The sequence below is a fragment of the Astyanax mexicanus genome, chromosome 22, assembly GCF_023375975.1.
Source record: "Astyanax mexicanus isolate ESR-SI-001 chromosome 22, AstMex3_surface, whole genome shotgun sequence".
NCBI lineage: Eukaryota > Metazoa > Chordata > Actinopteri > Characiformes > Acestrorhamphidae > Astyanax > Astyanax mexicanus.
In genome coordinates this window covers 11,608,173-11,634,638 of record NC_064429.1, presented here as the reverse complement: position 1 = coordinate 11,634,638, position 26,466 = coordinate 11,608,173, and the positions used below count along the sequence as shown (strand labels likewise).

The window sequence follows — 26,466 nt, the reverse complement described above, 5'->3', positions numbered from 1 at the left end:
GTGGAAGATGTTTCTGTTAAAGTGGCCACTGAGAGGTGTTTCTGTTAAAGTGGCCAATAAAAGGTGTTTCTGTTAAAGTGGCATGTAAATTGTGTTTCTGATAAAGTGGCCAGTGGAAGGTGTTTCTTATAAATTGGCCAATTTTTGTGTACTTTTAGTAAAGTGGTCAGTGGGTGAAAGCACAACATAGTGGGTGTTTCTAATAAAGTAGAATTTTTTAGGGTGTTTGTAATAAAATGGCCAATTTTAGGCAGATTCTAATTAATTGTTTCTAATAAAGTGTCCAGTGAAAGGTGTTTCTGATAAAGTGGCCAGTTTTGGGTGTTTCTAATAAAGTGTCCAGTGAAAGGTGTTTCTGATAAAGTGGTCAGTTTTGGGTGTTTCTAATAAAGTGTCCAGTGAAAGGTGTTTTTAATAAATTGGCCTGTGGAAGGTGTTTCTGATAAAGTGGCCAGTGGAAGGTGTTTCTGATAAAGTGTCCAGTGAAAGGTGTTTTTAATAAATTGGCCTGTGGAAGGTGTTTCTGATAAAGTGGCCAGTGAAAGATGTTTTTGATAAAGTGGCCAGTGTGTGTAGAGTCTGTAGGCAGGAATGGGCAGGTGAGTGGCGGGTGAGTGGCGGGCGCCCCTGGGTGCTGGTGTGTGTGTGTGTGTGTTGCGTCAGTATTACAGGAGTAATTGTGAGTAATTTTGGTGAGATGGTAATGGGGATTATTCCTGTGGGTCTGATTTGATTAGATCTGAGGTTCTGCAGGTGTGAACAGGTTCTGCTCTCAGTCTGAGATCATATTGATGGAATGATGGATCAGAGTTTAATATAGAAATGGTTTTATTGCTCAATAACTCTAAGGTCAGTTGTGTAAAAACCAGCAGCTAAATTACAGCTAAATTACAGGTTCAGTAAGACTGGGTTTATAAACGATCTGTGGTCTAATAAACTCAGCTGTGTTTGTTTTCATCAATAATTAGATTTGTTTTTAAATTCCAGCTGAAAGCTTGTCTCTGATTGGATGAATCTGAGCTGATGGGCCTTTATAGTCGAGGACATTTGTGTTTTGAAGATACTCTGTGATTTGAGAAGAGTGCAAACTTCCAGAACTTCAGTATTCTTACTAAAGAAAAACACGGTAAGTCTGCTCTAATAATCTGATATTAAACACTATATTGCATGAATACACTTAATATTAAAGTCAGATTTGTGCTGATTGGACGCAGGCTGGGAGAATGAGGTCGGCTGTGTTCATGTTCAGCTGTTTGTGTCTGAGTCTTGCGGCTCCAGTAAGTGTGTCTTTTCATTTTTGTATATTTTTGAAGATTAAAGCAGCAGTTCTTAAGATTTTTTAATTTTATATTGAAAGCAGTAATATTTTTAGTTTGGGAGGGGCCACAATATTGTAGTTAATAATATCAGTGTCCTAACATGATTTATCCTGCAATGTCTAATGCATATATAAATTCTAAAAACAGAGTGGTCTGGTAGGTTTGTTGAATGTAACTGCTCTATATATTTTGACAGTACTCTTACACTTGCTTTGTGTAATTACACATTCTCACCAGAGAGGTCGCCAAAAACTCTTGTATTACTGTATTAATTCAGGATAAATCTTGAAAAATGTATTGTTACACAGTGTATGTATGAAATATACAGCTTTACACTGCAGACAAAACAGTTGTATATTAATAATATAATTAAATGACCCACTCTGACTGTGTGATCAGCTCTGATCACAGCACCAGTGTTACAGATAGTGTTTTTTATTTCTCAGGTAGAGGAACATCACGAGCGTGAGGCCAGAGATGCCAGTGAAGAAGAGGTCTCTACATTTACACTGCTTTTCTTAACTTCATTTAATACCTTTACAGAAAATTATATGATTTATTAAGCTTTCATTCAGAATAAGTGTAAAATGTAATCAATTTGCCATCACCAAACAAAAAAGAGTCAAATATTTATAGATAAAATGTTATGATCTAAACCCAACAGTTAACCTACAATGACAATAGAAAAATAGAAAATTAATGGCAAATCTGAAAAAGTACATACTTTGAGCTTGTTTTTAAAGGTGTAAAAACAGTGATTTATTTGCATGGGTAATTTATGCCCCTATCACTAGCATTGTAAGGCTGTTGGGAGCATCAGATAAAAGTACTGTATTTGGGGAATGCTGGGGGAGATCAGAGGTGGGCTTTTAGATAAAAGTTTGCTAGCAAAGGTTTTATGATGTTTCTCGTTATCATGCTTCACTACAACCCAAGTCCATTTAACTTTGAATTTCTCCTTCAAATGAATATCAGCTATAAGTAGTTAGTTACAGTATTAAATTAGAGTTTTAGCTTTAGCGTTAGCTCTGTTCACCCATTTATTGTGGGCTCACAGTAGTGAGGAGCAATGAGTCAATTTCTGATATAAGCGTTCTTTATTTGTTTGCTATGTTGGCCAAACATTGCATGACTTTAATCACTTTTTTTAAAACGTTTTCTCCGTCAGGATCTTCGTGTTTTACTAACAGAAATGAAAGAAACTTTGGCTACGATCAACAACAATAACGCCCCGGTTCCTGAAGTTCCTCCACAGCTGCCCCAGGACCCCCAGGCCTCTCTCCAGCCCAGACCCGCCATCATTCTGGCTCCTCTCCCCCCGGCTGCCCCCCAGCTCGAACCCAAACCCGCGCAGGGTCCCGCTACCCCTCAGATTAACCTCTTCATTTCCACCAACCCCCAGCAGGGCGGCGCCGGCGCTCCACAGCCACGCCCTCGGCCGGCCTTTCCGGGTCAGGAGGTTCTGATCGGGGGGGCGCCGGTCCCGCCAATGCCTTTTCTGCCCCCAGCAGGTGCAGCACTTCCCCTCCCGAACCTCGCCCCTCAGGACGTCCCGATGATGGCCGCTCTGCCGGAGCGGGACCCACAAAACCCCCCTCAGAACCAGTTCATCTACCCGACGGGGCAGTACCCGTTCATTAACCCCTACCTGAACCCATACGGGAACCCCTATGGGAGCCTACATGGGAACCTGTACGGGAACCCCTACGGGAACCTGTACGGGAACCCCTACCTCCAGGGCCCTTACGGCATAAACAGGGGCTTCAGACCCCCGCCCATCGCTATCACCCCCCCCATCATCTTCAGAGAGCGCACCGCCGGGGCCACCATCCCAGTATAGGGCCCTAACCGGGATCAGCCAGAGCACTGGGAGTAATGGCCAAAAACACAAACACACACACACTCATCAATCCCTTACAGTGTTACAGTTCTGATTCTGTTCATCAATTACGATAATTATTGATTGATTTATTGATTTTGCGATATCCACAGTTTGACAGCTGCTTGTGTGTATTCTGACTGCAGTGCGAAATGTATTGGGAATTTAATTCATAATAAAAATTAATAAAAGTAAATCACTGCAAGCGTTATGGTTGTCATTGTGTCTGTGTGATGATTAGATAGACCATGTCATTATTATATAATTTAGATATTAATTAATTAATTATAACAACACTTTATTTTAATTTTTTTAAGGCAGCAGGATTATTATTACTATTATTATAAAGCTGACAATAATTCAATAAAAAAAATTAAACAGAAGACACTGTTTAGTATATATACATATTCACATTAAGATGGCAGTGCAACAATTTAATTCACTACACATTACAAGAACTAAAATGTTAAATTTGCCGTCAGTAAAAATAGATTATGTTTAAATATATTATGTAATTTATTTTGCATTAATTTACATTTTGAAAATACACAAGCTAAAAAAGTATTAAATCTAGATTTTGGGTCATTATATGAACATCATTCATTTTTTTCTTACATAAAAAGAACAATTTTTAAAAATACAAATTTATATCATACGATAATTTATATCATTTATATCAATTTATATCATTATGATAATTTACAGAATCATATAACTATGGAAGCACATCTCCACCACCTAATAAAAAGAATCCAGCACATTGTTTTCTTAATATGAAGTAAACTACTATATCATTACTTTTTCATAAGTCGTTATTTTAATTAACTAATTTATTTTTTAAGATACTAACTCATTCTTTTGAGATAATATCTCATCATCAACATCATTTTTTTTTTACATATCTGTTTAAGCAATAAGCGTAAAATCAATTGTTAACATTTAAATTATGTGAAGAGGGACACCCTAGAAAACTAAAGAACCTGAAGCGGGGCCCACTCACAAAAATAAATAGCTTTTAACAAATAAAAGAAACATATCTTTACAGTAACCCCACAAAAGAAAATTTCAAAATAATGAGATAAAATAATTAGATAAAATAATGAGAATATCTCAAAATAATGCGGGGGCTGCAGTTCTCTCCTCCGGCCTGCGGGCGGCGCTGCTCCTCGCCCCCGCGCTCTGACTCAGTTCTTCGGTTTGTTTTGAACGGAGGAGCGGAAGAGCCGCTTCAGCTAAACTTTAATAAAGTTATATTTTAATGAATTAAACCCTTAAATATACAGATATTACAGTATTTAAACCATTAAATACAGAGATAATGCAGTATTTAAACCCTTACTATACACAGAGCGCGCGGGTCTGTATTAAAATAATGTAGTTTATTAGCGGGTAGTTTAGCAGAAGCTGCTGCAGAAACACAGAAATGAGAATAAAATGATTTATTTACTGATAAACTCTGTTATTTTTATTTATATTACTGTAATAAACCCGCTGCCGGGCTGCTGCTCCTCTGTGGAGGTTCTGGTTGAAGCTGATAAACCCCTCAGAAAACTCACACACTTCTGGAGGAGCTCAGGATTCTGGTCAGAACATTCAGTTTTACTCTTTATTATATATATAATTAAGAGACCTATAAACTACAGACAGCATTTCTCACAGAGCTTTCAGACCTTAGACCACCAGTCTTACACACTGCTTTTGGATAACTTTATGCTGCTTTACTCCTGGTGCAAAAATTCAAGCAGTTCAGTTTGGTTTGATGGCTTGTGATCATCCATCTTCCTCTTGATTATATTACAGAGGTTTTCAATTTGGTAAATTTTGTAAAAAATGATTTTTATTATTTTAAAACCACATTTTAGACCAATGATCTTCTCAGAACTGAAAGGTGAAATTATGTGTCAGGTATCAGCCTATGTATTCGTTACTATTAGGTGTAATATTTTTCTGTGAGGAGCTTTTAGAGCTTCAAATATCTGGTTCTGACTGGGAGAGTTTATCTACAGCAGAGAGTTTCTTACAAATCCAGTCTAAATTACTTTGGTTATATTTTAACTGTTTGACATGCAGATATATAAGAATATTAACATATCTGTCCTCGTCCTGTAGCCCTCCCCAGCCGCACTCAGACTCCGCCCACTATGACCTGAGTATTGATCAGCAGCTGAACCTGGCTCTGATCGGCTCCACGCCTCACTCCGGACTGCAGCAGGTCCGGATCCACTGGATGCTGGAGCTGATATCAGCACGGTAACGACCCTCAGAGAGAACACAGCACCGAAACACACAGATAATGAAGCCTGGAGTTATTATAGAGTAAAACAGGAGCTTAAAGATGTTAATTTACATAAATAAACTAGTTTCAAACATACTATTGATGAGAAGTTTATCTGGCCCATGTTTGTGTCTGAACTGGCTGTAGAAACTTTTGACTGGGATTCCCATCATCTTGGTTTCAGTCAGTTGTATTAAATGTAATGTTGAGGCCAAATGATCTAAATTATAAAATGTTAAGTATCATGGTTCAAAGAAGAAAGGTTATGTCCCCATATGAGGACACAGAGTCTGAAGAGGTTAAATGTACAGTAGATTATTATTACTCAGTTTTGTAGGTATCAAACAGCTAATGTAATGTATTAATAATATTCTTGGTCTTTGTTTGATGGTAATGTAGGATTACTAATGGAGAATATCACTATAACTTCACCCTCCTGGACCAACTGATTGAACTTCTGTACCAGAATGGACTCAAGCCTGGTAAGACTTCTTCAAATAATTCAATGAAGTTAATAATAATGGATTGTTTTATCATTTTTTAACATATCACTGGGGAAAGACATTAAGACTGGAAGATGGAGCGGTCCAAGGGACTAATGCACTGCAACTATGATCTGAGAATTGCTGGTTTGTATTTCGGGTCATGCTGTTTCTCCATCAGCAGCCAGAGTCTGAGAGAGAGTACAGTAGGCTTAGCTAAATTGTGAAGACAAATGTGTGATAAATAAATAAATAAACAGTGTAAGACAGTTGGGTGTGTGTTTCTCCTGCAGGGTTTGAGCTGATGGGCAGTGTGAGGAACACCTTCACTGATTTTGAGGATAAAGAGCAGGTGGTGGAGTGGAGGCGGCTGGTTTACCTCATTGCCAACAGATACACGGGTCAGTCTGAGAAAACTCTGATACTTAATTATACTCTGAATTAGTGCATTTGTTACACTTCTGAATAAATGTGTTTTTATCTCTTGATTGTATATTAAATTTAGTATTTCTAAAGGTGTATTTTGAACTGTAGGTCCAAATAAAGTAGTAAAGTGTATATGTTTATCTGTGTGTAGAGAAGTATGGCCTCAGTTATGTGTCTCAGTGGAACTTTGAGACGTGGAACGAGCCGAATAATCACGACTTTGATAACATCTCCATTACCATCCAAGGTAATACTGTACAAACTTTACAGCAGAATACCTGCGACAGTAACAAACATTATTAAATGATTAGGTAGTCAACTTATTCAACTTAGTCAACTTATTATTGATTGACACTAGTAAAAAGTAAATTAATAATAATCATTATTAAATATTCCAATTTTTGTAAATAATAATGAATTGAAACTACTCTATATTAATTATGAGTTGAGACATTTTATTGTAAGTACTATTAATTAATAACTTACTGTACAGTGTTACACATTGTTTTATTTCAGTTACTTCCACTTACCACTGTCTAAACCCTACCCCATCACACATTACTACTAGTGCAGAGCTGGGAGGACGAATAATCAAAGTTTTATCTTATATGTACAGCTTTACAAGCTTATCACTCCTGTCCAATGAGAACATTTAATCATGTTTTTTGTTCTTAAATGGATTTTTTCTCTCTTTATAATAAAAATCTTAATTTAAAAACTGCATTTTGTGTTTACTTGTGTTGTTTTTGACTGATATCTACATTTGTTTGATAATCTGAACCATTTAAGAGACAAACATGCAGAAAAATAAGAAACCATGAAGGGGCAAATATTATACTGTATACCACTGTATATAGTTTTCTCCACTGTTTAAACCCTGCATTGCCCACCACTGTTCATGGTTTCTCTGTTACAAAGAAGTGTGTTTAATTTCTGCAGGTTTTCTGAACTACTATGATGCGTGTTCTGAGGGTCTGCGATTGGTCAGCCCCGTGTTGAAGTTCGGGGGTCCGGGGGACGCCTGCCGAGACCCCCCGCGCTCTCCGTACTGCTGGGCTTTACTGCAGCACTGCTACAACGGCACCAACTACTTCACCGGCCAGAGAGGAGTCCGACTGGACTACATCGCCCTGCACAAGAAGGTACTGCAGAGAGACAGAGCTCCTAAAACACATCTCCTTCAAGATTCCTTTAACTAGTATTTCCCAGTTTCCCAATCCAGTCATATTTCATAGATCAGGATACATAGTACATGAATAGTGAAGTGATCCAGTCTATGAAGAAATCATGTACAATCTAGGATGCAGAACATTTGAAAAATATATATATAAAAACACTGAATTTAAAGTTTTGTATGTGTGTGTGTTATGACGATGTTTGTGTTTTATTTTGCAGGGTGGAAACAACACATTGCCCATTCTGCAGCAGGAAGTGGCCACAGCGCAGGAGATCCAGCGCAGATTTCCTGATTTTCGTTCTCTTCCCATTTATAACGACGAGGCGGATCCACTGGTGGGCTGGAACAAACCCCTCACCTGGAGGGCAGATGTCACCTATGCAGCCATGGTGGTCAAGGTGGACACACACACTTACACATGCTCTATAATGCTCTATAACGTTCATATGATCCACAACACGCTCATTCTGACAGACTATAATACACTACAGGTAGTGTAGGGGGCGCTCTATAATGCTCTGTAATGTTCACATGACCCACACTCTGATTCTGACAGTGTTTTGTACTGTGTTGTTGGCTGTAGGTGATCTCTCAGCATCAGGATCTGCTCATCGCCAACCAGAACAACACTGTTAACTACACCCTGCTTAGCAACGACAACGCCTTCCTTAGTTACCACCCCCACCAGTTCACCCAGCGCACCTTAACAGCCCGGTTTCAGATCAACAACACAAACCCAGCACACGTCCAGCTGCTCCGGAAACCCGTCCTCACTGTGATGGGCCTGCTGGCCCTGTTAGGTAGGTGAAGTTTTATAATTAGAATTCTAGAATTTCCCCTCGGGGATCAATAAAGTATCTATCTATCTATCTATCTATTAATATATTCAGTTGTAGAGGTTCCTAATGTTCCTCCTGTGATAATCCATCCCATAATAACTCCAATATTATCTATACACAGTTGCTGCATATTGTTTCCTTCCAGCTATTTTCTAATGATGAGAGTATATATATAAACATATTTTTAATAGTATTATATAATTATAACTTCATTTGTACTAGTCTAAGTGTAAGTTGTGGATGTTCAGGTGAGCTGCAGGTGCAGGCCCAGGTGTTTGGAGGTTCTCAGGTGGACGGGTCAGTTGGGGTTCTGGCCAGTGTTCACCTGCCCCAGATCCCTCACACTGCAGACAGCTGGCAGAGCACTGTACTGATCTACAACAGCAGAGACAACCTGACCTCCAACAGCTCCACCCTCATCACCCTGCACCTCACCGGAGCTCCTCCCCCACACACCGGTCAGTGTACACACACCTCCGGCAGCACAACAATTTGTCTTTTAAGATTCTCAGAGAGTTATTTGCCATGAGTTGCCATGTTGGAACTTTCAGTGAGCAGTATATGAGATTTTTTACTAAGCCCCGCCCGTAATTAGACTTGCTAAAGTTACTGCACATTACTCCACATGGTGGCACTATAATTAACTGAATAGTGTAAACAAACAGTTCAGTGTATGATGAGATTATTCATATACCATATAACATGATGTTATATTAAAGGAAAGGTTTAGCAAAATAAAAAAATTAAAAATTTTAATTTATAGATTTGATGTATGTAACCCACTACATGGACAATAATGCGAGTAACCCGTACGAGCTGTGGAGGAAGATGGGCAGCCCAGATTACCCTACACTGCAGCAGCTCACACAGCTCAGGAACCAGGAGGTAACACAACACTAAATGAACCACTTCTGACACCAATCTTTACATCTAAACTAGTAATAAAAATCAATAAAAATCCCTCTGATACACAGGATGCTCAGAGGGAGGGTCCACAGCCGTTTCCTGCGCCGGGTGTTTTAACTCTGACTGTAAAACTGCCCGTTCCATCCATCCTGCTCATTCACGTGTGTTCCCGAGCCACTCTCACACCTGGACAGGTGAGATTACCTACAGCCAAGCCATGCTATATCTGTGGGGTATTGGCCACTTTTTAACTACTTTAGTGATGTTAATTTAGATTAGAACTAAAGAAGAACGCTTCTTCAGACACTGAACTGTATAAAAGGGTGTTTTCACACCTGTAGTTGTGAAAGATTCTATAATCTGGATCAGTTGATGAGTTTTTTTTATTTGTGTTACTAGTCAGAGCTGTGTGGTGCAGGAGCGAGAAAGTAAATATAGTGAGAAGATTCTGTGTTCCAGTGTGTATCTCTGTATATCTGTGCAGTGTGAAGCTGCTTTAACACAGAATGCTATAAAAATTGAGTCACGTGGCTGAAAGCAGTGAACGCAGCACATACCGCGCTCAGTGTACGCGCACAGCTTGGAGCAGCAGAGGCAGCATTTGTTCATAGCTGTGGTAATTAGCGTTTTCTGGTTAATATATCAGATTAAACTGCACCTTATCAGCAGTTTAGCTCAAATAAAATAAGTATATTTGATATCTGGGTCAGATCAAGACCGGATAATGTTCCCACCACAAGAGAACCAGCGCTTCAGAGTTCATTTAGAACCGGCCGAGACTCACCCCCTTTAGCAGGTCTCAGTCCGGTTGTTTTCATCCGAACCCGAGTGTGATTACTGTTTTCACACCTGATCAATTGAACCACCCAAACCAGTACACCAGAGTCTGATTTAACCAAACCAAATGCTTGTGTGAAAACACTCTCAGTGTGTGTGTGTGTGTTTTTGTGTGTGTAGGTAAACGGTGTGCGTTTCGTCTCCATTACCCGAGGCCAGGTCCTGATCGTCTGGAGGGATCACTGCATCGGCACAAAGTGAGAAACTCTCTAAAAACAGATTTATTATTTATTCATCTTTGGATGAATGTGATTGTTTTATTTGTATACAGATCAGGCACAATATTATGACCACATCAACTCCACTGATCATTTATTTCACTTTGTAGTTGTATAATAATTCCAGACTCTAGTTCTGTATCTGTTTCTCTGTATACTTTATTATTCTCCTCCTTATTTTCACCCTGTTCTTCAATACTCAGAACAGGATAGAAAACCACCACAGAGCAGCTATTATTATTTTATTATTATTATTATTATTATTATTTGGGTGCTGGGTGGTTATCCTCAGCACTGCGGTGATTAGCACTGAGTAGCGTGGTGGTGGTGTAACCACAGAGGGTCTTATATAAAATAAAAATGTATTATGGGTATAGAAACACGGAGGTGGTCATAATAATAAGCCTGATCTGTGTGTGATCTTGTTTTCAGGTGTATAAAGACGTATGAGGTGGAGTTCTCCAGAGACGGGATCTCCTTCCAGAGGATCAACTTTAGAGACTCCATTTTCACATCCTTCACCTTCAGCCCAGGTAACTAAACTGTTACACAGATCAAGCTTAAAGTACTTATTTTAATTCAGAACAGAAAATAACTCACTTTTTTAGAAGAATAAAACATTTTTATATTCCTTGGTAATGTCTTAATATTTGAAAGCATGTTTGATGTTAAATGCATTGTTATGCAACAGTGTTATCAATATTTCGGTGGCATAAAATGGTTTTAAAATGACTATCAATTATTACATTTATTTCATAGATCAGATATCAGCTAAAAGAATATGGTGACCCTGACAGGCCTAAATAACATTATACACACATTTACAATCAGACTGAGATCTCACCCTGTTAATGATTTGGACTAAGAGTCACTGATTGTTTCTCTCTGTGTTTAACTATAATGTGTGTGTGTGTTTCCTTAGAGAGTGGGGAGGTGTGTGGGTTCTACAGAGTCAGAGTGGTGGATTACTGGGATCGAGCTGGAGAATATTCCCCTACTGAGAAATACACTCAGCTCTGCTGATACTCAACACACACACACACACACTGAATGTACGATTCTGCACTAAACCCTGAGAATCCGATTTAATTACACTGAGACTGATATACATCTACTGATGGAGCTCCGAGTGTTTCAGCATACAGTGACAATTCAGCTAAGATCTGAGGACCTCAGGTTCGAATCCAAGTCATGCTGCTTCTCCATCAGCAGTCCGAGTGCAGTAGAATATGCTGGGGTAAAACTCAAATCAATAAATATGATCACTAATAATCAAATATTAAAAGGATTAAATTATTTTTTAAGTGTGCCACCTATGTAAATATGTTTTCTCTTTAGGGTTTTGATTGATATTTAGTGTTGTTGACAAACAACGGCACAAAAATGTAATACAGCAACAACTAATTAACGAAAAAATACACACACTTTAGGAACAACCTCAAATCCAGAAGTTTTAGTTAAGATTTAATTCATTTTCTTATAATTTAAATCCTTAAAGAGGTAGGAGGATAGTTGAGCTGAACGATATTTTGCGGGTTTTAAGTTTTTTTTTTTAAATAGTGCTGTAAAAATGTTTTCTTTAAGTTTCAGTAAATATGTGCAAATAAAGATGAATAAATATATTGTATATGCACTTAATATATTTCCGTAATATACATATGCACCTCAGTATTGTCTATACATTTTATATATTGTTTTACCCTAAAATATTAGGTGGAACACATAAAACACTATTATATTAATTATGCCTAGAAGATAAAGCTTAAGGAGGGTCCTATACCTCAAAGGAGGGTTAAACGTGAATGATTTGTTTAATTGTTTTTACAATAAAACATTTATTGTACAAATGCTGCTTGATCAGATTTGCATCAGTACCAGTTTCTGTTCTACGTCCTACACAATAAAACCACATGCAGTAACACAGCCTTTCAAAATCAACTCACTGAGCAGACTCTGTGGGTGAACATCATTTATTTATAAATACTCCATCAATAAACATGATCAGAGCCAATATTTATATTTATAATTAACTCCTCCAGTTAAGTGAACAGCGTGACTAATAAAACTAAAATAAATTCCACAGTGGAACTGAAGAAAACTGAGGAAGCCCTGTTTAATAAATCAGACGATACAGAAAACTAAATAATGATATATTTATTTATGATCTATATCAAAGGCAGGGGTTCAGTCTAATCCTCAGAGGGTTAATGAAGCTGCAGGTCTGAGCTCATGCTGAGCAGAGAAGACGACCTGCAGCCACTCCGACCCCACAAAGATACGACTAGACACCCCTGACCTAAAGAAACTGATCATTTAATATAATTTTCCGATATAGAGTTCCGATCATCAGGAGCTTGTCCAGCGTGGCCGGCGGGAGGAAACACGGTGAGAAGAAGGCAGAGAGGAGAGAAATTGGCAGAAAGACCCCAGAGAAAAAACAGAGACCTCCAGAACGGGTCCATAACACACAGTTCACCACCACAGCAGCTCACTTCAGGATGGTCTCTTCACTCGCTGTCGGAGAAACAAAACACAAACACCAGATTTAAACTGAGGAACCAAATCAGAGCAGCAGTTTCAACTAGAAAAGGCAAAGTTCGTGAACGAACTTTAAGCAGTATGAGAGTTGCTATCGTTTCTAAAGTGGTTGCTAAGCAGTTGCTAGGCAGTTGCTAACATATTCCACATGGTTGCTAAGTGGTTGCTAGGCAGTTGCTAACATTTTCCAGGTGGTTGCTAAGATGTTGTTAAGTGGTTGCTAGGCAGTTGCTATAATTTCTAAAGTGGTTGCTAGGCAGTTTCTAACGTTTTCCTAGTGGTTGCTAAGGTGTTGCTAAGTGGTTGCTAGGCAGTTGCTATCATTTCTAAAGTGGTTGCTAAGTGGTTGCTAGGCCGTTGCTATCGTTTTCCTAGTGGCTGCTAAGTGGTGGCTAAGTGGTTGCTAGGCAGTTGCTATCGTTTCTAAAGTGGTTGCTACGCTGTTGCTAGGCAGTTTCTAACGTTTTCCTGGTGGTTGCTAAGGTGTTGCTAACTGGTTGCTTGGCAGTTGCTAATGTTTTCCAGGTGGTTGCTAAGGTGTTGCTAAGCGGTTGCTAGGTAGTTGTGATCATTTCTAAAGTAGTTACTAAGCGGTTGCTAGGCAGTTGTTAACGTTTTCCAGGTGGTTGCTAAGGTGTTGCTAAGCGGTTGCTAGGCAATTGCTAACGTATTCCACATGGTTTCTAAGTGGTTGCTAGGCAGTTGCTAAAAGTGTTTGGCCAAATAAGTGAAAAAGTGACTAGTAATCTATTTAAAGTCATACTGCATTGTTTTCTCCAAACCCTTTAATATGCCAGCATTTTTTGTAAATTTACTGCCAGATTTTACACGTTTAAACTCTAAAGGCTTTCTATTCAAGCATACTTATGTTTAATATTTGAAAATCTTAATTGTAATAAAGATTTTAAAATATTAAAGTAACTCAAAATGTAAACGAGTAAAAATGAATAAAATTGGTGCCTCCTGAACTTAATTTTAAAATAAATATTTTTGGGAATGCAAATCAAACACTTGATGTCCTTTTAAAATTTTTATAAGTTATGGATTATCTATTCTTCATGTCTACTTTCAAACATGCAGAAGTAGAGAGAGTACAGGCAGTGTCCTATATTTATGTAAATAACTAAATTTTACTCACATATATTAAACATACTGTTCCAGACCAGCAAACAATGAAATAAGTTTATATTCCACCAGGTCTAACAGAACAGTGCTGATTTGATCAGTTTTCTCTGGTAGTTTTATTGATGTGTTTCTGAAACTGCAGGTGTGTGTTCTCTGACTGTATTTGTGGAAGAGCGGGGATTACTTTCTAAATTTGATTTGTGCCTAAACTATCACTTTAATCCAAACCTGGATCTAAAATCCAATTAGAATATCAGACCTGCAGGGCTGTGTGTAGAACAGTGTCTGTAATTCAGAGATACGGCTGCTTACCCTCCGCGAGCTGCTTCGCAATCCGTTCCTTCTCCTCCCTCACTTTCCTCTCCTCCTCCTCCACCCGTCGCTCCTCCTCCGCAATGGGCTTCAGGTAGTCTGAGAGAGGAGATAAAGAAAAAGATCTTTAGAATAAGAATAACCAAAATTGTACATGTTTGAGTAATAGTAATGTTATAGCGGATCTGTAAGAACTGTATTTATATATAAATGCAGAATAAGCTGCCCTCAGTATCTGCAAGACCTGCTTACAGCTGATCTAATCTATAAATAATTAATTAAATGTAGACAATTAAACTCACAATCAAATGATTTTAACATTTGCATAACCACAAGATTTGAGCACAGGAACTAAATATTTATATATAAATATTTAATATAATTAAAATAAAATAAAAATCTCCCTAGAACTAAAACTCAGGTAAAGGGTTATAATGCTGTATTGTTATTAGTTACTTGATATGATATGGCACACCCCTGACTGAGATATGAAAAAATACAAGAATTTTATCAGATTTGTAACAGAAGTCAATGATCCAGAATTATTAGTCATGATACTAATAATAATTATGCACTCCAAATATCTCCATATATCCAGGATTAAAGTAAAATAAATTATACTGGACAGATATAATCTGTCTCTAGTAGATATATAATGGGAAATGAGAACAGTGTGAATTTTTATTTTGCTAAAAACAGTAAAAAAAAAAGTAGAACCCTGATGTAAGGGATTAGGGGTTAGTGATCTGGCACCATATTTCAGGGTATAATATCGGTCACCATATTCAAAAATGTTGGCGACATTATTGCGTATAATACAATATGGCACACCACTACTGATGAGCACGGAGGAATGGGTAGAATAGGGGAATATATACGGGAATGATCCATTGTTATATATTAAATATTTGCCAACTCCTGTTAAACCAACTCCAGTCCAAAAACTAATGCAAGTATTCCAGCAACTCATCAGCTGTAGTTTCATTTGTGTTAATCAGTCGATTTATCATCACTTAATTTGAGGATGATGGTGCTGGAGAAGTAGCTGAAGGTACTGTATGTATATTTACAGTGAAAGTGCACAGATAGTTTATTAAATACTTAAATGAAAGTTCTCAGCACTCTCAGAATTATACTAATGAAGTGTGGAACTATTTTAAACTTGTTGTTAATGGTGTAAAAAATAGTGATTTCTTTGCATGAGTTGCTCTATGCCCTATCACTAGCATTGTCAGGCTGTTGGGAGCATCAGATAAAAGTGCTGTATTTGTGAATGCTAAGAGGGAGAACAGAGGAGGGCTATTCCACAAAAGTTTCTACTCGTTATTATGTGTCTGTGCTACAACACAAGTGCATTTCTCCTTTAAACCTGTTTAAACCTTATTGACCTGCAGCTGACCTTCCAGCTGCATCTGAGTGAGTGTGTGTATGTGTGTGTGTATAAAACGCTGTATAAACTTCAGGCTGGAGTAAAACAGTGTCTGCTGGTATTTAACGTTAAACTATAACAATAATTAATATTTTAATCAGAAACTCACCATATCTCTTCTTCCCATAGATAATTCCCACCAGCAGCGCGGACCAGCGGGCCGTCTGTAACACAGTAAAACACACAGTTAAAACCCTTAAAATCCTTTATTAACTACAGAGAATCATATTTACAGAGTTATATAAAGAGTTATTACTAATAATAAACTGCAGGCTGTTAATAAACTACAGCACACCCCGGGATTTAGCCGTTAGCATGTAGCATTAGCTCTCCTTCTGTAGAGAAACCCGAACAGAACCGGGTTAAATCAGAACACAGCGGGTCTCCGCCGCTACAGGGTTAATATTTCAGTTATAAAGAGGAATAATTACCTTAATAAGAGGAGAAACCTGCACCGGGGGAACCATTATACCGCTTTATCTCCACACACACCAGCAGAAGGTCAAACACAACCCCGCAGCAGCCGCTCCAGCTCCAGCTCCACAGACCGAGCAGCGGAACTCAGCGCCCCCTGCAGCCCGGCGGATATACACCATCCACACCACCCCCTACCGGCCAAACTGTTTACATTATGTACAGCTCTGAAAGAAATTATGAGTTTCTTTGATTTTTCCAAATTGAAAACCTCTGGAATATAATCAAGAGGAATATGGATGATCACAAGCCATCAAACCAAACTGAACTGCTTGAAATTTTGCACCAGGAGTAAATTAAGCAGCATAAAGTTATCCAAAAGCAGTGTGTAAAACTGGTGGAGGAGAATATGATGTCAAGATGCATGAAAACCATGATTAAAAAACAGGGTTATTCCACCAAATATTGATTTCTGAACTTATCACTTTGCATTATTTGAGGTCTGAAAGCTCTGCATTTTTTTGTTATTTCAGACATTTCTCATTTTCTGTAAATAAATGCTTTAAATGACAATATATTTATTTGGAATTTGGGAGAAATGTTGTCCATAGTTTATAGCAGTGTTTCTCAACCAGGGTGCCGCGGCACCCTGGGGTGCCGTCTGGCTTCATCGGGGGTGCCGTCAAAATATTGCGCATCACCTGCATATTTCCTTTCCAGAGTCAGCGCGTGTCGGGGTGTGTCCCAATTCACAGGCAGCATACTCTGGAGGATGCGACCCACAGAGATAGGCGGTGTATTACTGCGCAGCTGTGACGCAATCTGTCTTCGAATACAGCCTCCGAAGGATGCGGCCCCTAAATTGGGACACACTGTAAAGTTTTTCCCCCACGCGATGCACTGCGAGAGTAGTGTGAAGCGCTCAAGCTCGCATGGAACGTTTTTTTAAAAGAAGACTGCAGGTTCAGATAACTCTGAATCGGAGCCATTAACTTCTTCATCCAGTGGTAGTTCAGCAGTGAGTGTAGCAGAGTATTTCACTCGTTTGAAAAGTCAGCAGGTTTCGCGCTAATTGTAAATAACCCCCCCACCCCCCCTTCTCACCTGAAATAAAATATTCCGCCAGCAACTCTCCTCGTTCTCACCTGAAGTATTGCGCCAGCAATCCCCCCCCCCCCGCCCCCCATTTGTAAACTGGGGTGCCTTGAGATTTTGCATACTTTTAAAGGGTGTCGTGACAGAAAAAAGGTTGAGAAACGCTGGTTTATAGAATAAAACAACAGTATTCATTTTACTGAAATATATATCTATGAATAGCAAAATCAGAGAAACTGATTTTCTATCTATCTATCCCCACCCCATCTTCCTATACCTGTTCCTTCTGTTTGAGTTTTTTTTATATATATATATTATAATTTGTCAATATATTGTATACATTTATGACATTAGTATACAAAATTACATCTCTACATTTACCTACATTAATACAACTTTTAAAAAATATTTTTAAGAATATTAAAATATTAATGCTAAATAAAAATTTAGGGGATAAAAGTAATGCCACATTTTACAGTGTAGTTCTTTAGCCTTAGGTAGAACATGAAACGAAACATTTCTAGTTTATATATATATATATATATGATTAACAATATTAGACAGGTTCTACAGATTTACCAGAATGTTTCAACACTAAGACATTTTTTTAAGTAATATACTTCAGTAGAAAAAAATAATTATTATACTTTGAAATCTGACTGGTTCAAATTACTCAACACATATCTACAATCACCTAATAATATAGAGTCAAAACAAAGCAGCTTTTCAGTGTCCTGGATGCATTTAAAATGATTACAGATTAAAGTTATACAGAGTATTTTAGAATCATTTTGGAGTAATTGTCAGAAACCCTGTGTAGCAAAGCTGGGGAGAATATATGGAGACAGATTTGACATTTTAAACCAAAGGAAGATCTTTACTGTTTCAAATAATCTGTACAAATCTACAAAAACTGTACATTTACACACGGTATACTGTAGTTCAGATACTACAGAGTGCAGGAGATATTCACAGTGTTTCAGGTATAAAAGTAAAAGTTCCTATCGTTCACTACGTAACGTGTGCTCTCAGCATCTTCAGCATCGTCTGCACGTTCTGTACAGCAGCAGCATCTTTTAGGAGGAATAGCCAGGAGGAATAGCCAGGAGGAACAGTGTGAGGAACAGTGTGAGGAGAGGGAGGTGAGGCCTGATCTGTTTTATCATCAGTTCATACAATCTGCACTTATTTTTTTGGCACTTATATGTGATACAGTGATATTAGATGAAGACCATGTGCACAGTTTCCTCCAGCAGATCAGCCATATACTGTATAAGACATGTTTGGTGTAAGCTTGCTTCTTTAGTTTAACACTGGAGATACGAGGATATTGTAGCTAAAATGCTGTGTGGGTTAATGTTAAAACTATGTTTAAATCATTATAATTCAATACAAAAAATCAGATTTTGACGCCAAGTATCCTTACTGTAAAGCAAACGATAACTATACAGTATATCGTCATATGGATACTTTGTCTCATCCATAGTGGGTAGTTTCCAAGGCATCAGGCCTTGTCTTGACTTGAATATGCAGCATTTTAAATGGAGATTTTCCATTAAAATGAAAATATAGTCTAGGATTAGGCTTAGTAAATATCTGGGAAACTGACCCTAGATTTACAGGTGCAGCCTTCCAATCTGTCAGAATGGGGAGAGACCAAAATACTGGAAACCAAACGTCGGATTACCATTTTTGAAACACTGATAAAATATGATAACAGTTAGTTATAGCGTTCGACTCTTTAATGCACAAGAAACGTGATATTTTAGCTTGTTATGGCTGCTGCACCTGCACAGATCTCCATAGCAAGGGAAGCTAACCCAAAACAGGCTCAATATTAGCCTTACAAAAAATGTATCAGTAATTTAGCAGTCAGCAGCCTCAATAATAAGGTCTCTGGTATTATACAGTGTATTATTACTTCTATCTATTAGTTTTTCACTATATCAGTCCTACATACATGTTTGGCTAAACTGCCATGAACTTAGGTGTGAATTACTAGACCGTCCGATAAATGATTAAATGGAATAAGATTTTTCTTCAGTTGTTTGTTAGCTACATTAGCTTAGCAGCTCCAGCGCTAACCAGAATGAAGCAAGCTTACAACACTAAGTTTATGAATTCAGGGATTCAGGGAATATAAAAATGCTAAAAATGTGTGAATCTGTTTTTTTTAAACAACTTATTCCTTTAATATGCCAAGTTTAGCATGATTTAAGACAATACGGATCTGACTCAGAATTATACTGTGATCGCTGTATCAAGAAGTATGTGCAGTATCCCGCCACTGAGCACTGAGTAACCTATATAAAAACATAAGGCAACAGTTTGGATGAATTCATCTAATCATATTTTCTTTAAACACGTACTGTAACAGTTTTAACTGTAACTGTTTAAATGCTTCAGCTAACTGGATTTATTGTGTCATTACCAGCTAACTAATGAAGTAATGTCAATTGCATATGTTATTAAATAAAAATTCTATTAATGTTTTGTGGTTGTGTAAAAAAGATCACTCTTTTTTAAAGTAAAGTCACCAGCATTAGGTAGCAATTGCTAGTAAATCGCTTACAGCACTGATTGTATTCTTCAAGTCTTGTTAGATATATCACTTTTTGTATGAGATGAGTGCATACGAACCACAGATTAAAAATATTATTCACCTAATGCTCATACTTTGCTCTGTGTTTGTTTGTTTTGTTTAAAGTAACTGTAGATATACTCGCTTTGTATCTGCAACAGAAAAACAAGAAGTGAACAAAAAAAAAATAATGTTTTCCCAGAAAGTTCAAGTTGTTTCTGACTAAAACCACTTTAACCGAAATGTATCTAGTAGTTTAGGATTGAGTAAGGTTTAATCCAGCAGTCTTTTCATATCTAATCCAGTTCTTTAAGATGTTGTTTCTGCAGGGTTTGGTTCCTAAAACGTTCCGTCCACACAGAAGACCTCAGCTATTCTCCTCTGAGTTCTCTGCTTCAGCCGAAGCTTCCTCTGCAGACCCAGACCCACCGTGCCCTCGTGGGCCTTCAGCTTGGCGTAGTAGTCGGAGAACTTGTTGAAGAGGACGGAGATGGGCAGGCCGTTCAGGATGATGCCGAAGGAGATGCAGCCGAAGGCGAATATCCGGCCCAGCAGAGTCTCAGGGTACATATCTCCATAACCCACTGTAGATATACTGACCTGCAGACACAGAACACCATTCACCGTTTATATTTATATATTTATACATATAACCTCCAGTGGCCAGTCTTTACCCTGGCTAACCAACACTCACACCAGAGCATGCGCTTACACTCTAATTTATGGCCAATTTATTAGAAACAGCAACCAGCCCTGTGTTTCCAATATCTGGACTGACCACTTTTTTAGAAACACCAATCAACACTGTTTTTTACTAGCTGGCCACTTTATTAGAATCACCTATCAATCTTGTGTTTCCAATAACTGGACTGGCCACTTTATTAGAAAAACCTATCAATCTTGTTTATTCAATAGGTGGCCACTTTATTAGAAACATCAACCAACAATGTGTGTTTCCAATAACTGGCAACACCCATTATTCCTGTTTTTCCCAATAATTGGACACTTTATTAGAAATACTCATCAACCCTGTTTATTCAACCCTGTTAATGGCCACTTTATTAGAAACCCCAACCAACACTGTTTTTTCAATAACTGGACCGGCCACTTTTTTAGAAACACCAATCAATACTGTGTTTACAATAACTGGCCACTTTATTAGAAACCCCAACCAACCCAGTGTTTCCACTCACACGACTGGCCACTTTATTAGAAACACCTGCCAACAGTGTGCTTCCTCTGACTGGCCACTTTGTTAGAAACACCTTTCTTGTGTTTTCACTACCTGGCCACTTAATTTGAAATCCCTTTATTGTGCTTCTGCTGACTGGCCACTTTATTAGAAACACATTATGACTGGCCCTTGCCTTGTGTTTGAACTAGCTGGACACTTTACTTATTAAGTCATTATATGGGTGGGTATTTAAGGAGTGTGTAATCTGTTGGCTCTACTCCTCATTACTCTTCATTAATCAGGTAATATGGACTCTCCTTCAGCAGGCCAACCACAGTCTCTAACTGGACACCAGCCTGGAGGGGTTTCCAATAAAGTGGACAGCACACAATATACACAAAATACAGAGAAGCAAGTCAAGAGTTCACCTACTGTCATTAAAAAATCAAATACCAACAACACCCTGCAGAATGTAATTTAACACCTGTGTAAATGAACACACCTGAGCCTGAACCACAGGTGCGTCTGATTCACCGCACCCAGCGTTCTTTCCATCTGAGATCATGCTGTTTCATTACACAATCACAGACACCTCACCTCACCTGACCCAGACGCCAGACTGGAACACATACCTGAGATAAGAGACCGCTAATAAAACTCTGTATAATAATCCAACATCACAGTCTGCCCTCAAAAAGTCCAGCAGTTCTACAGTTCTACAGTACAGTAAAGTACAGTACGTACAGTAATGATTCTCTAACTGGGACAACGTTCACCTCAATCGTCTCAATCCTGCTTTAACCTCGTCCTCCACTTAAATCTCCGCCTCCTCATCTAGACTGGTCAAGTTAAACCAATTAGAGTTCAAAGTCCTGACCTGCTCCGTTCACTTCAGGACACTGACATGTTCGAAAATATTCAAATATAAATCCACAGCCCAATACGGGGGGTCTTTATATCTCTATAACATTCAACTGGCTTTAGACACACAGCCAACAGCTTCATGTTCACTGTTTATCTGCTCCAGAGAGTTCTATTCTATTGGCAGTACTTCTCATTCTTTTACAGGGACTAGACAAGCTGTCGTTTGTGCATTTGCATATCTGTGTCAGCAATTGATGCCTACAAATATTTCCACATATAGGACACTCCATAGTTTTATAATTACAGTCTGTAGTTATGTATGTGTTTCTTTGTATACTTCATTGTTCTCCTCCTTATTTTCACCCTGTTCTTCAATACTCACAACCCACAGGATAGAAAACCAACACAGAGCAGATTTTGCTATTATTTGGGTGGTTCTCAGCACTGCAGTGATTAGCACTGATTAGCATGAAGGTGGTGTATGGTGGTGCTGAAACAGTGACTGGATCAGATACAGCAGCAGTGCTGCTGGAGTGTTTAAACACCTCAGTGAAACAGGGTGGAATGATAAAGGGAGATAATAATACTATAGTAGAACCACAGTCTGTAATTATTATACAACCTCAGAGTGTCCTGTATGATGTAGAAAGAAGGTGGTGGTCATAATGCTATGCTCGATAAATGAATGTACACCAACCCCATACATTGTGATGCTGCTGTGTTCAGTTATTTCAGTGTGTGAGAACAATGCTCTTATAACAGGCTCAGGTCAGGAGTTAATGTGGTTGTTCTCCTGGTTTATTCTGGGAGGTTATTTTTTATCTCTAATCTAATAATAGTTAATCCTGGTAAACAGTAAACACGGTTTTCTAGAGCAGCTGAATGTTAGAGAGCGGGCACAGCAGGTTTACATTAGTGTTGTAAATTATAAAATTCATAATAGCAGTCACTCTGAGGTCTGAACTTTTGTTGTACTGTAATAAAGTAGGTGAGGGTGGAATGATTTACACATACATGCTAAAAATTGCTATACATGCTAACCATTTTTGGATAATAGAATGTAACAATTAACATCCTCATAAATATCAACCTGTCAAGTTTTCTGGATGTTCTTAGAATGTTTGTATTATTAAAGTGTGTTGCAACAACACTTGTGTCAATGTTACTTTTAAAAGGTTATGTTAGCATTCTGTTTTTCAGAACATTCCTGGAACAGTGTTTCTACAGGCAAACCCTCCTGAAACAAATCATTGCTAAATGATCTTAAAATGCGGATGGGATTGTTGGGGTGGATGAGGGTAGTTGCAGTGTTTGAGGGTAGTTGGGATGGTTCAGGGTAGTTGGGGTGGTTAAGGGTAGTTAGGGATAATTGGGGTGGTTGCGGATGGTTGAGGGTAGTTGAGGTGTTTGAGAGTAGTTAAGGGTGTTTCAGAGTGGTTGGCTGGTTGAGGGTGGATGAGGGTAATTGAGAGTGTTTGGGTTGGATAAGGGTGGATGATGGTAGTTGAGGGTAGCTGAGGATGCTTCAGGGTAAGTGGGTGGTTGAGGGTTGTTAAGGGTGGGTGAGGGTAGTTGAGTGTGAAAGAGTTGTTCAGGACAGTTATTGGTAATCAATTCCATGTAAAGTAAAGTACTTTAAAGCATTGTACTTACTGATGCCCACCACCAGGAGTGAGGCATGCTGGTGAACTTTGTGTTGGGCACATCGTGCTCCACGGTATACACCATGGCAGAGAAGATGAAGATGCCCAAGGCAGTGAAGAGGAGCAGGCAGCCGGCCTGCTGGTAACATTTCCGCAGGGTGAAGCCGAAGGCCCTCAGTCCTGTGGAGTGACGCGCCAGCTTCAGGACACGGAAGATCCTGAGCAGCCTCATGACCCTCAGCACCTGACCCACTCGCCCCACCGTGTTCATGTCTGGGGCATGCTTCCCAAAGTTGCCCGTTTCCAAATTTTCCAGAGCCAGCTGGAGGTACTGTGGCAGGATGGCCAGCAGGTCCACGATGTTGAGTGCACTCTTAGCAAACAGGGCCAGGTGAGGCGCCGAGATCAGGCGCAACAGGTATTCCGCAGAGAAGAAGGCTACACACACTGTCTCTACATGTTCCAAATGAGTCTTTCCACTCAACTGGCCATTTGGAGCAAGATACTCCATCTCTTCCACGGTGTCCAGGGTCATGGACAACAGGGACACCAGCACAAAAATGCTAGAGAACACAGACATTAGCTTAGCTGGAATTGAGGACATGGGATTCTCCATGAAGTTCCAGATTTTCCTTCTTTCCTTGCCCAAAAACATGGTGTCAAAATCCTCGTCATGTTCCTCAGTCTCCAGCTCAGCCTCCAGCTCCTTATCCACTTTAAGTTGTTCGTCCAAATCATCGCTTCGCTCCTCAAAGGCAATCCGGCAACAGCGTGGCGCAGTTTTTACCCTAACCCCCCAGTATCCGATCTCTTCCAGAAAGTTCCTGGGGCACAATTCATCCCTGATCCACAAGACCCCTGTCCTGTAGAAGTTGAAGATGCTGTTGAAGACATTTGGATCCCGGTCGAAGAAATACTCGTCATTTTGCACCACATAGTCATCACACAGGTCCAGCTTCGCTCCAGGGTCTGTGCAGGCGGCCAGCTGGCCAATCCGACTCTTGGGGAACCTTGCGGCCATCTTGTAGGAAATCTGGTACAACTTGCCTCCAACGTTGATGTTGAGGATGCGGTTTCTCATAGGTGAGGGAACGTGAAAGCGAGGGTTTGGTGACCTGCTGAAGACTTGCTCCTCTTCATCTTCAGCGTAAAGATCATAAATGTCACCCAGAGAGCTCCACTGCTTGAACGCATTGTCTTTGGCAAATGGGAGAAGACTGTCTTTGGATTCCTGTTCAGATGGAATCTTGGCACCAGGGAAGAGACTTTGCCTTCGGAACATCCTGCAAGTCTTCTACAGTCAGGACCTCCGTTCATTCATCATGTGGAGCATCAAAACTAGCATCCAGGCTAGTTCCTAGAAAAGAGACCTTCAAGACTACGCTGTCTATGAATTCCCAGCACATTTTCCTCCAAAAATGTCCTATAGAAGGTTAAATAAATCAAAATATACTGGACAGAAACCTTCCTGATACTTTTAGTCAGGTCCCAGTGAGAGCAGAAGTCCTGGACCTGGTGGAAGCTTCTAGACATGGCTCACTCTGTGATCTCTGCCTGCTCCATCTGGTCTCGGTGCTCCCGCCAAAGGTGCTTGCGAGGGAGAATTACAGAGTCTTAATGCTGCCATATTTAAAGCAGGAGAAGGCCAGAAGGAAGCAGGGTGGCAGTGATGACTCCAAGCCAACAGTCTGTTGTACCTTTTAAATGCTAATGCTAATTATCCTCCTGTAAGCCACTGCCCTTCTCTCTGACGTAGCTCGGGATTCCTTGCTCCTGGAGTTTCTATAACTGTGTAGGAAAGCCCTTTCATTACTCAAATTAATGGACGTTCCAAAGTTCTCTAAGGTTTTACCAGGCCATGGTAGTAGCTTAGTGGTTAGAACACAGGGTTACTCAAATCAGTATTAAAATAAAATATATTTATGGAGTTGGTCATAAGAGAAAAGATCAAATATTACAAAACCATAAAAAACATCAGCAACCAAGGATATAGATGGCTAGAATAAGAAAGTAGTAATGATGGGTAGTATTAATGATAATAATAACAACAAAAATCACAGAAATTACAAAATTAGATGTTGGTAGTGGAGGTTGGGCATCTAGTCCCAGGCAAATGGGCAGGCAGTCTGTGGTGGATGACAGGAGAGCCCAATGTTTAAAGAGATCTATTAGTGTTAGGTTGAACATTAATTTTTAAACCATTGACTAAAGTGATGAAATTAAACTATTTATTACAGAGAATGTGATCAGATTATTTGAGAGTGCAAATATAACAGCTTTAGCTAACTAAAGGGAGAGAGAGCCAGAAGGTAACACAGACACAAGCCCAACCTGACACTAAATTCTGATCTATGCTAGACAGAGATTTGAAGTTACATAATATCTTAAGTACAGAAGGTTTCATAAGATTGCTTGTTAGCTACATTATCTGCTAAATGGTGTATATAACTGTTACTATAATTCCAGGGAAACCCGAAATGCTAAAGTCTGAAAGGGTGAGGTAATATTCTGAATCTCGGAGGTACTCAATGGGGATTTAATGCCTCAGTCAGTAGGTCATGAACCCCCATCTGCTGTAACTTCTGCACCACCTGTTGCCTGATAGCTTTTAAAGGACAAAGATTCCCCTAATTACTGAAGTCCAGATTGGACTGAGATTTGTCCCAGTCACCCCCTGACCATCTACTGAAGGACTGAGGATATTTATGGCTACAGTCCACAGTTTAGACTTGTTTTCAGTAGTTCAGTGTGCTGTGTTCTTCTGTGATGTCATAAAAATATCAAACAGGTGCTTGAGAAAATGGCAAGAGTACAGGCTAAGAAGAACTACTAGCAAACCCAAAATTAAAGATAGTAAACCTTTATATAGTGGGAGCTTTACGACTTTGTATGTTTATTGTTTGTATCTTGAGGGAACAAATGCACCAGTTCAG

General features: G+C 39.1%; 3 protein-coding genes across 3 annotated transcripts; 2 read left to right on the top strand and 1 right to left on the bottom strand.

Moving 5' to 3' along the window:
- The first annotated feature begins 752 nt into the window (after positions 1–752).
- On the top strand, positions 753–3,409 carry si:ch211-155m12.1 (uncharacterized protein LOC567653 homolog). The gene is made up of 4 exons (XM_022686822.2): positions 753–1,126; positions 1,215–1,277; positions 1,766–1,813; positions 2,488–3,409. Exons 2-4 carry the CDS (start codon positions 1,224–1,226, stop codon positions 3,157–3,159), a joined length of 774 nt encoding a protein of 257 aa, XP_022542543.2. The 5' UTR covers positions 753–1,126; positions 1,215–1,223; the 3' UTR covers positions 3,160–3,409.
- Positions 3,410–4,385: 976 nt separating this feature from the next.
- Positions 4,386–11,988, top strand: idua (alpha-L-iduronidase). The gene is made up of 14 exons (XM_022686832.2): positions 4,386–4,781; positions 5,308–5,448; positions 5,873–5,955; positions 6,249–6,356; positions 6,533–6,628; positions 7,321–7,523; positions 7,777–7,956; positions 8,142–8,358; positions 8,646–8,855; positions 9,161–9,282; positions 9,372–9,497; positions 10,261–10,337; positions 10,791–10,891; positions 11,281–11,988. The coding sequence occupies exons 1-14, from the start codon at positions 4,633–4,635 to the stop codon at positions 11,379–11,381; spliced, it is 1,914 nt and encodes a 637-aa protein (XP_022542553.1). The 5' UTR covers positions 4,386–4,632; the 3' UTR covers positions 11,382–11,988.
- A 7,152-nt stretch (positions 11,989–19,140) lies between these two features.
- On the bottom strand, positions 19,141–25,236 carry kcnv2b (potassium channel, subfamily V, member 2b). The gene is made up of 2 exons (XM_007239057.4): positions 23,544–25,236; positions 19,141–20,452 (listed from the first exon to the last, which is right to left on the bottom strand). Exons 1-2 carry the CDS (start codon positions 24,813–24,815, stop codon positions 20,192–20,194), a joined length of 1,533 nt encoding a protein of 510 aa, XP_007239119.3. The 5' UTR covers positions 24,816–25,236; the 3' UTR covers positions 19,141–20,191.
- Positions 25,237–26,466: the final 1,230 nt, after the last annotated feature.

Coding starts and splice junctions, on each gene's coding strand:
- kcnv2b (XM_007239057.4), bottom strand. CDS start 24,815: ATGTTCCGAAGGCAAAGTCTCTTCCCTGGTGCCAAGATTCCATCTGAA. Junction 20,453..23,543: donor ACTCCTGGTGGTGGGCATCA/GTAAGTACAATG, acceptor CTGTGTCTGCAG/GTCAGTATATCTACAGTGGG.
- idua (XM_022686832.2), top strand. CDS start 4,633: ATGATTTATTTACTGATAAACTCTGTTATTTTTATTTATATTACTGTA. Junction 5,956..6,248: donor CCAGAATGGACTCAAGCCTG/GTAAGACTTCTT, acceptor TTTCTCCTGCAG/GGTTTGAGCTGATGGGCAGT. Junction 7,524..7,776: donor ACATCGCCCTGCACAAGAAG/GTACTGCAGAGA, acceptor TTTATTTTGCAG/GGTGGAAACAACACATTGCC.
- si:ch211-155m12.1 (XM_022686822.2), top strand. CDS start 1,224: ATGAGGTCGGCTGTGTTCATGTTCAGCTGTTTGTGTCTGAGTCTTGCG. Junction 1,278..1,765: donor GTCTGAGTCTTGCGGCTCCA/GTAAGTGTGTCT, acceptor TTTATTTCTCAG/GTAGAGGAACATCACGAGCG. Junction 1,814..2,487: donor GAGATGCCAGTGAAGAAGAG/GTCTCTACATTT, acceptor TTTCTCCGTCAG/GATCTTCGTGTTTTACTAAC.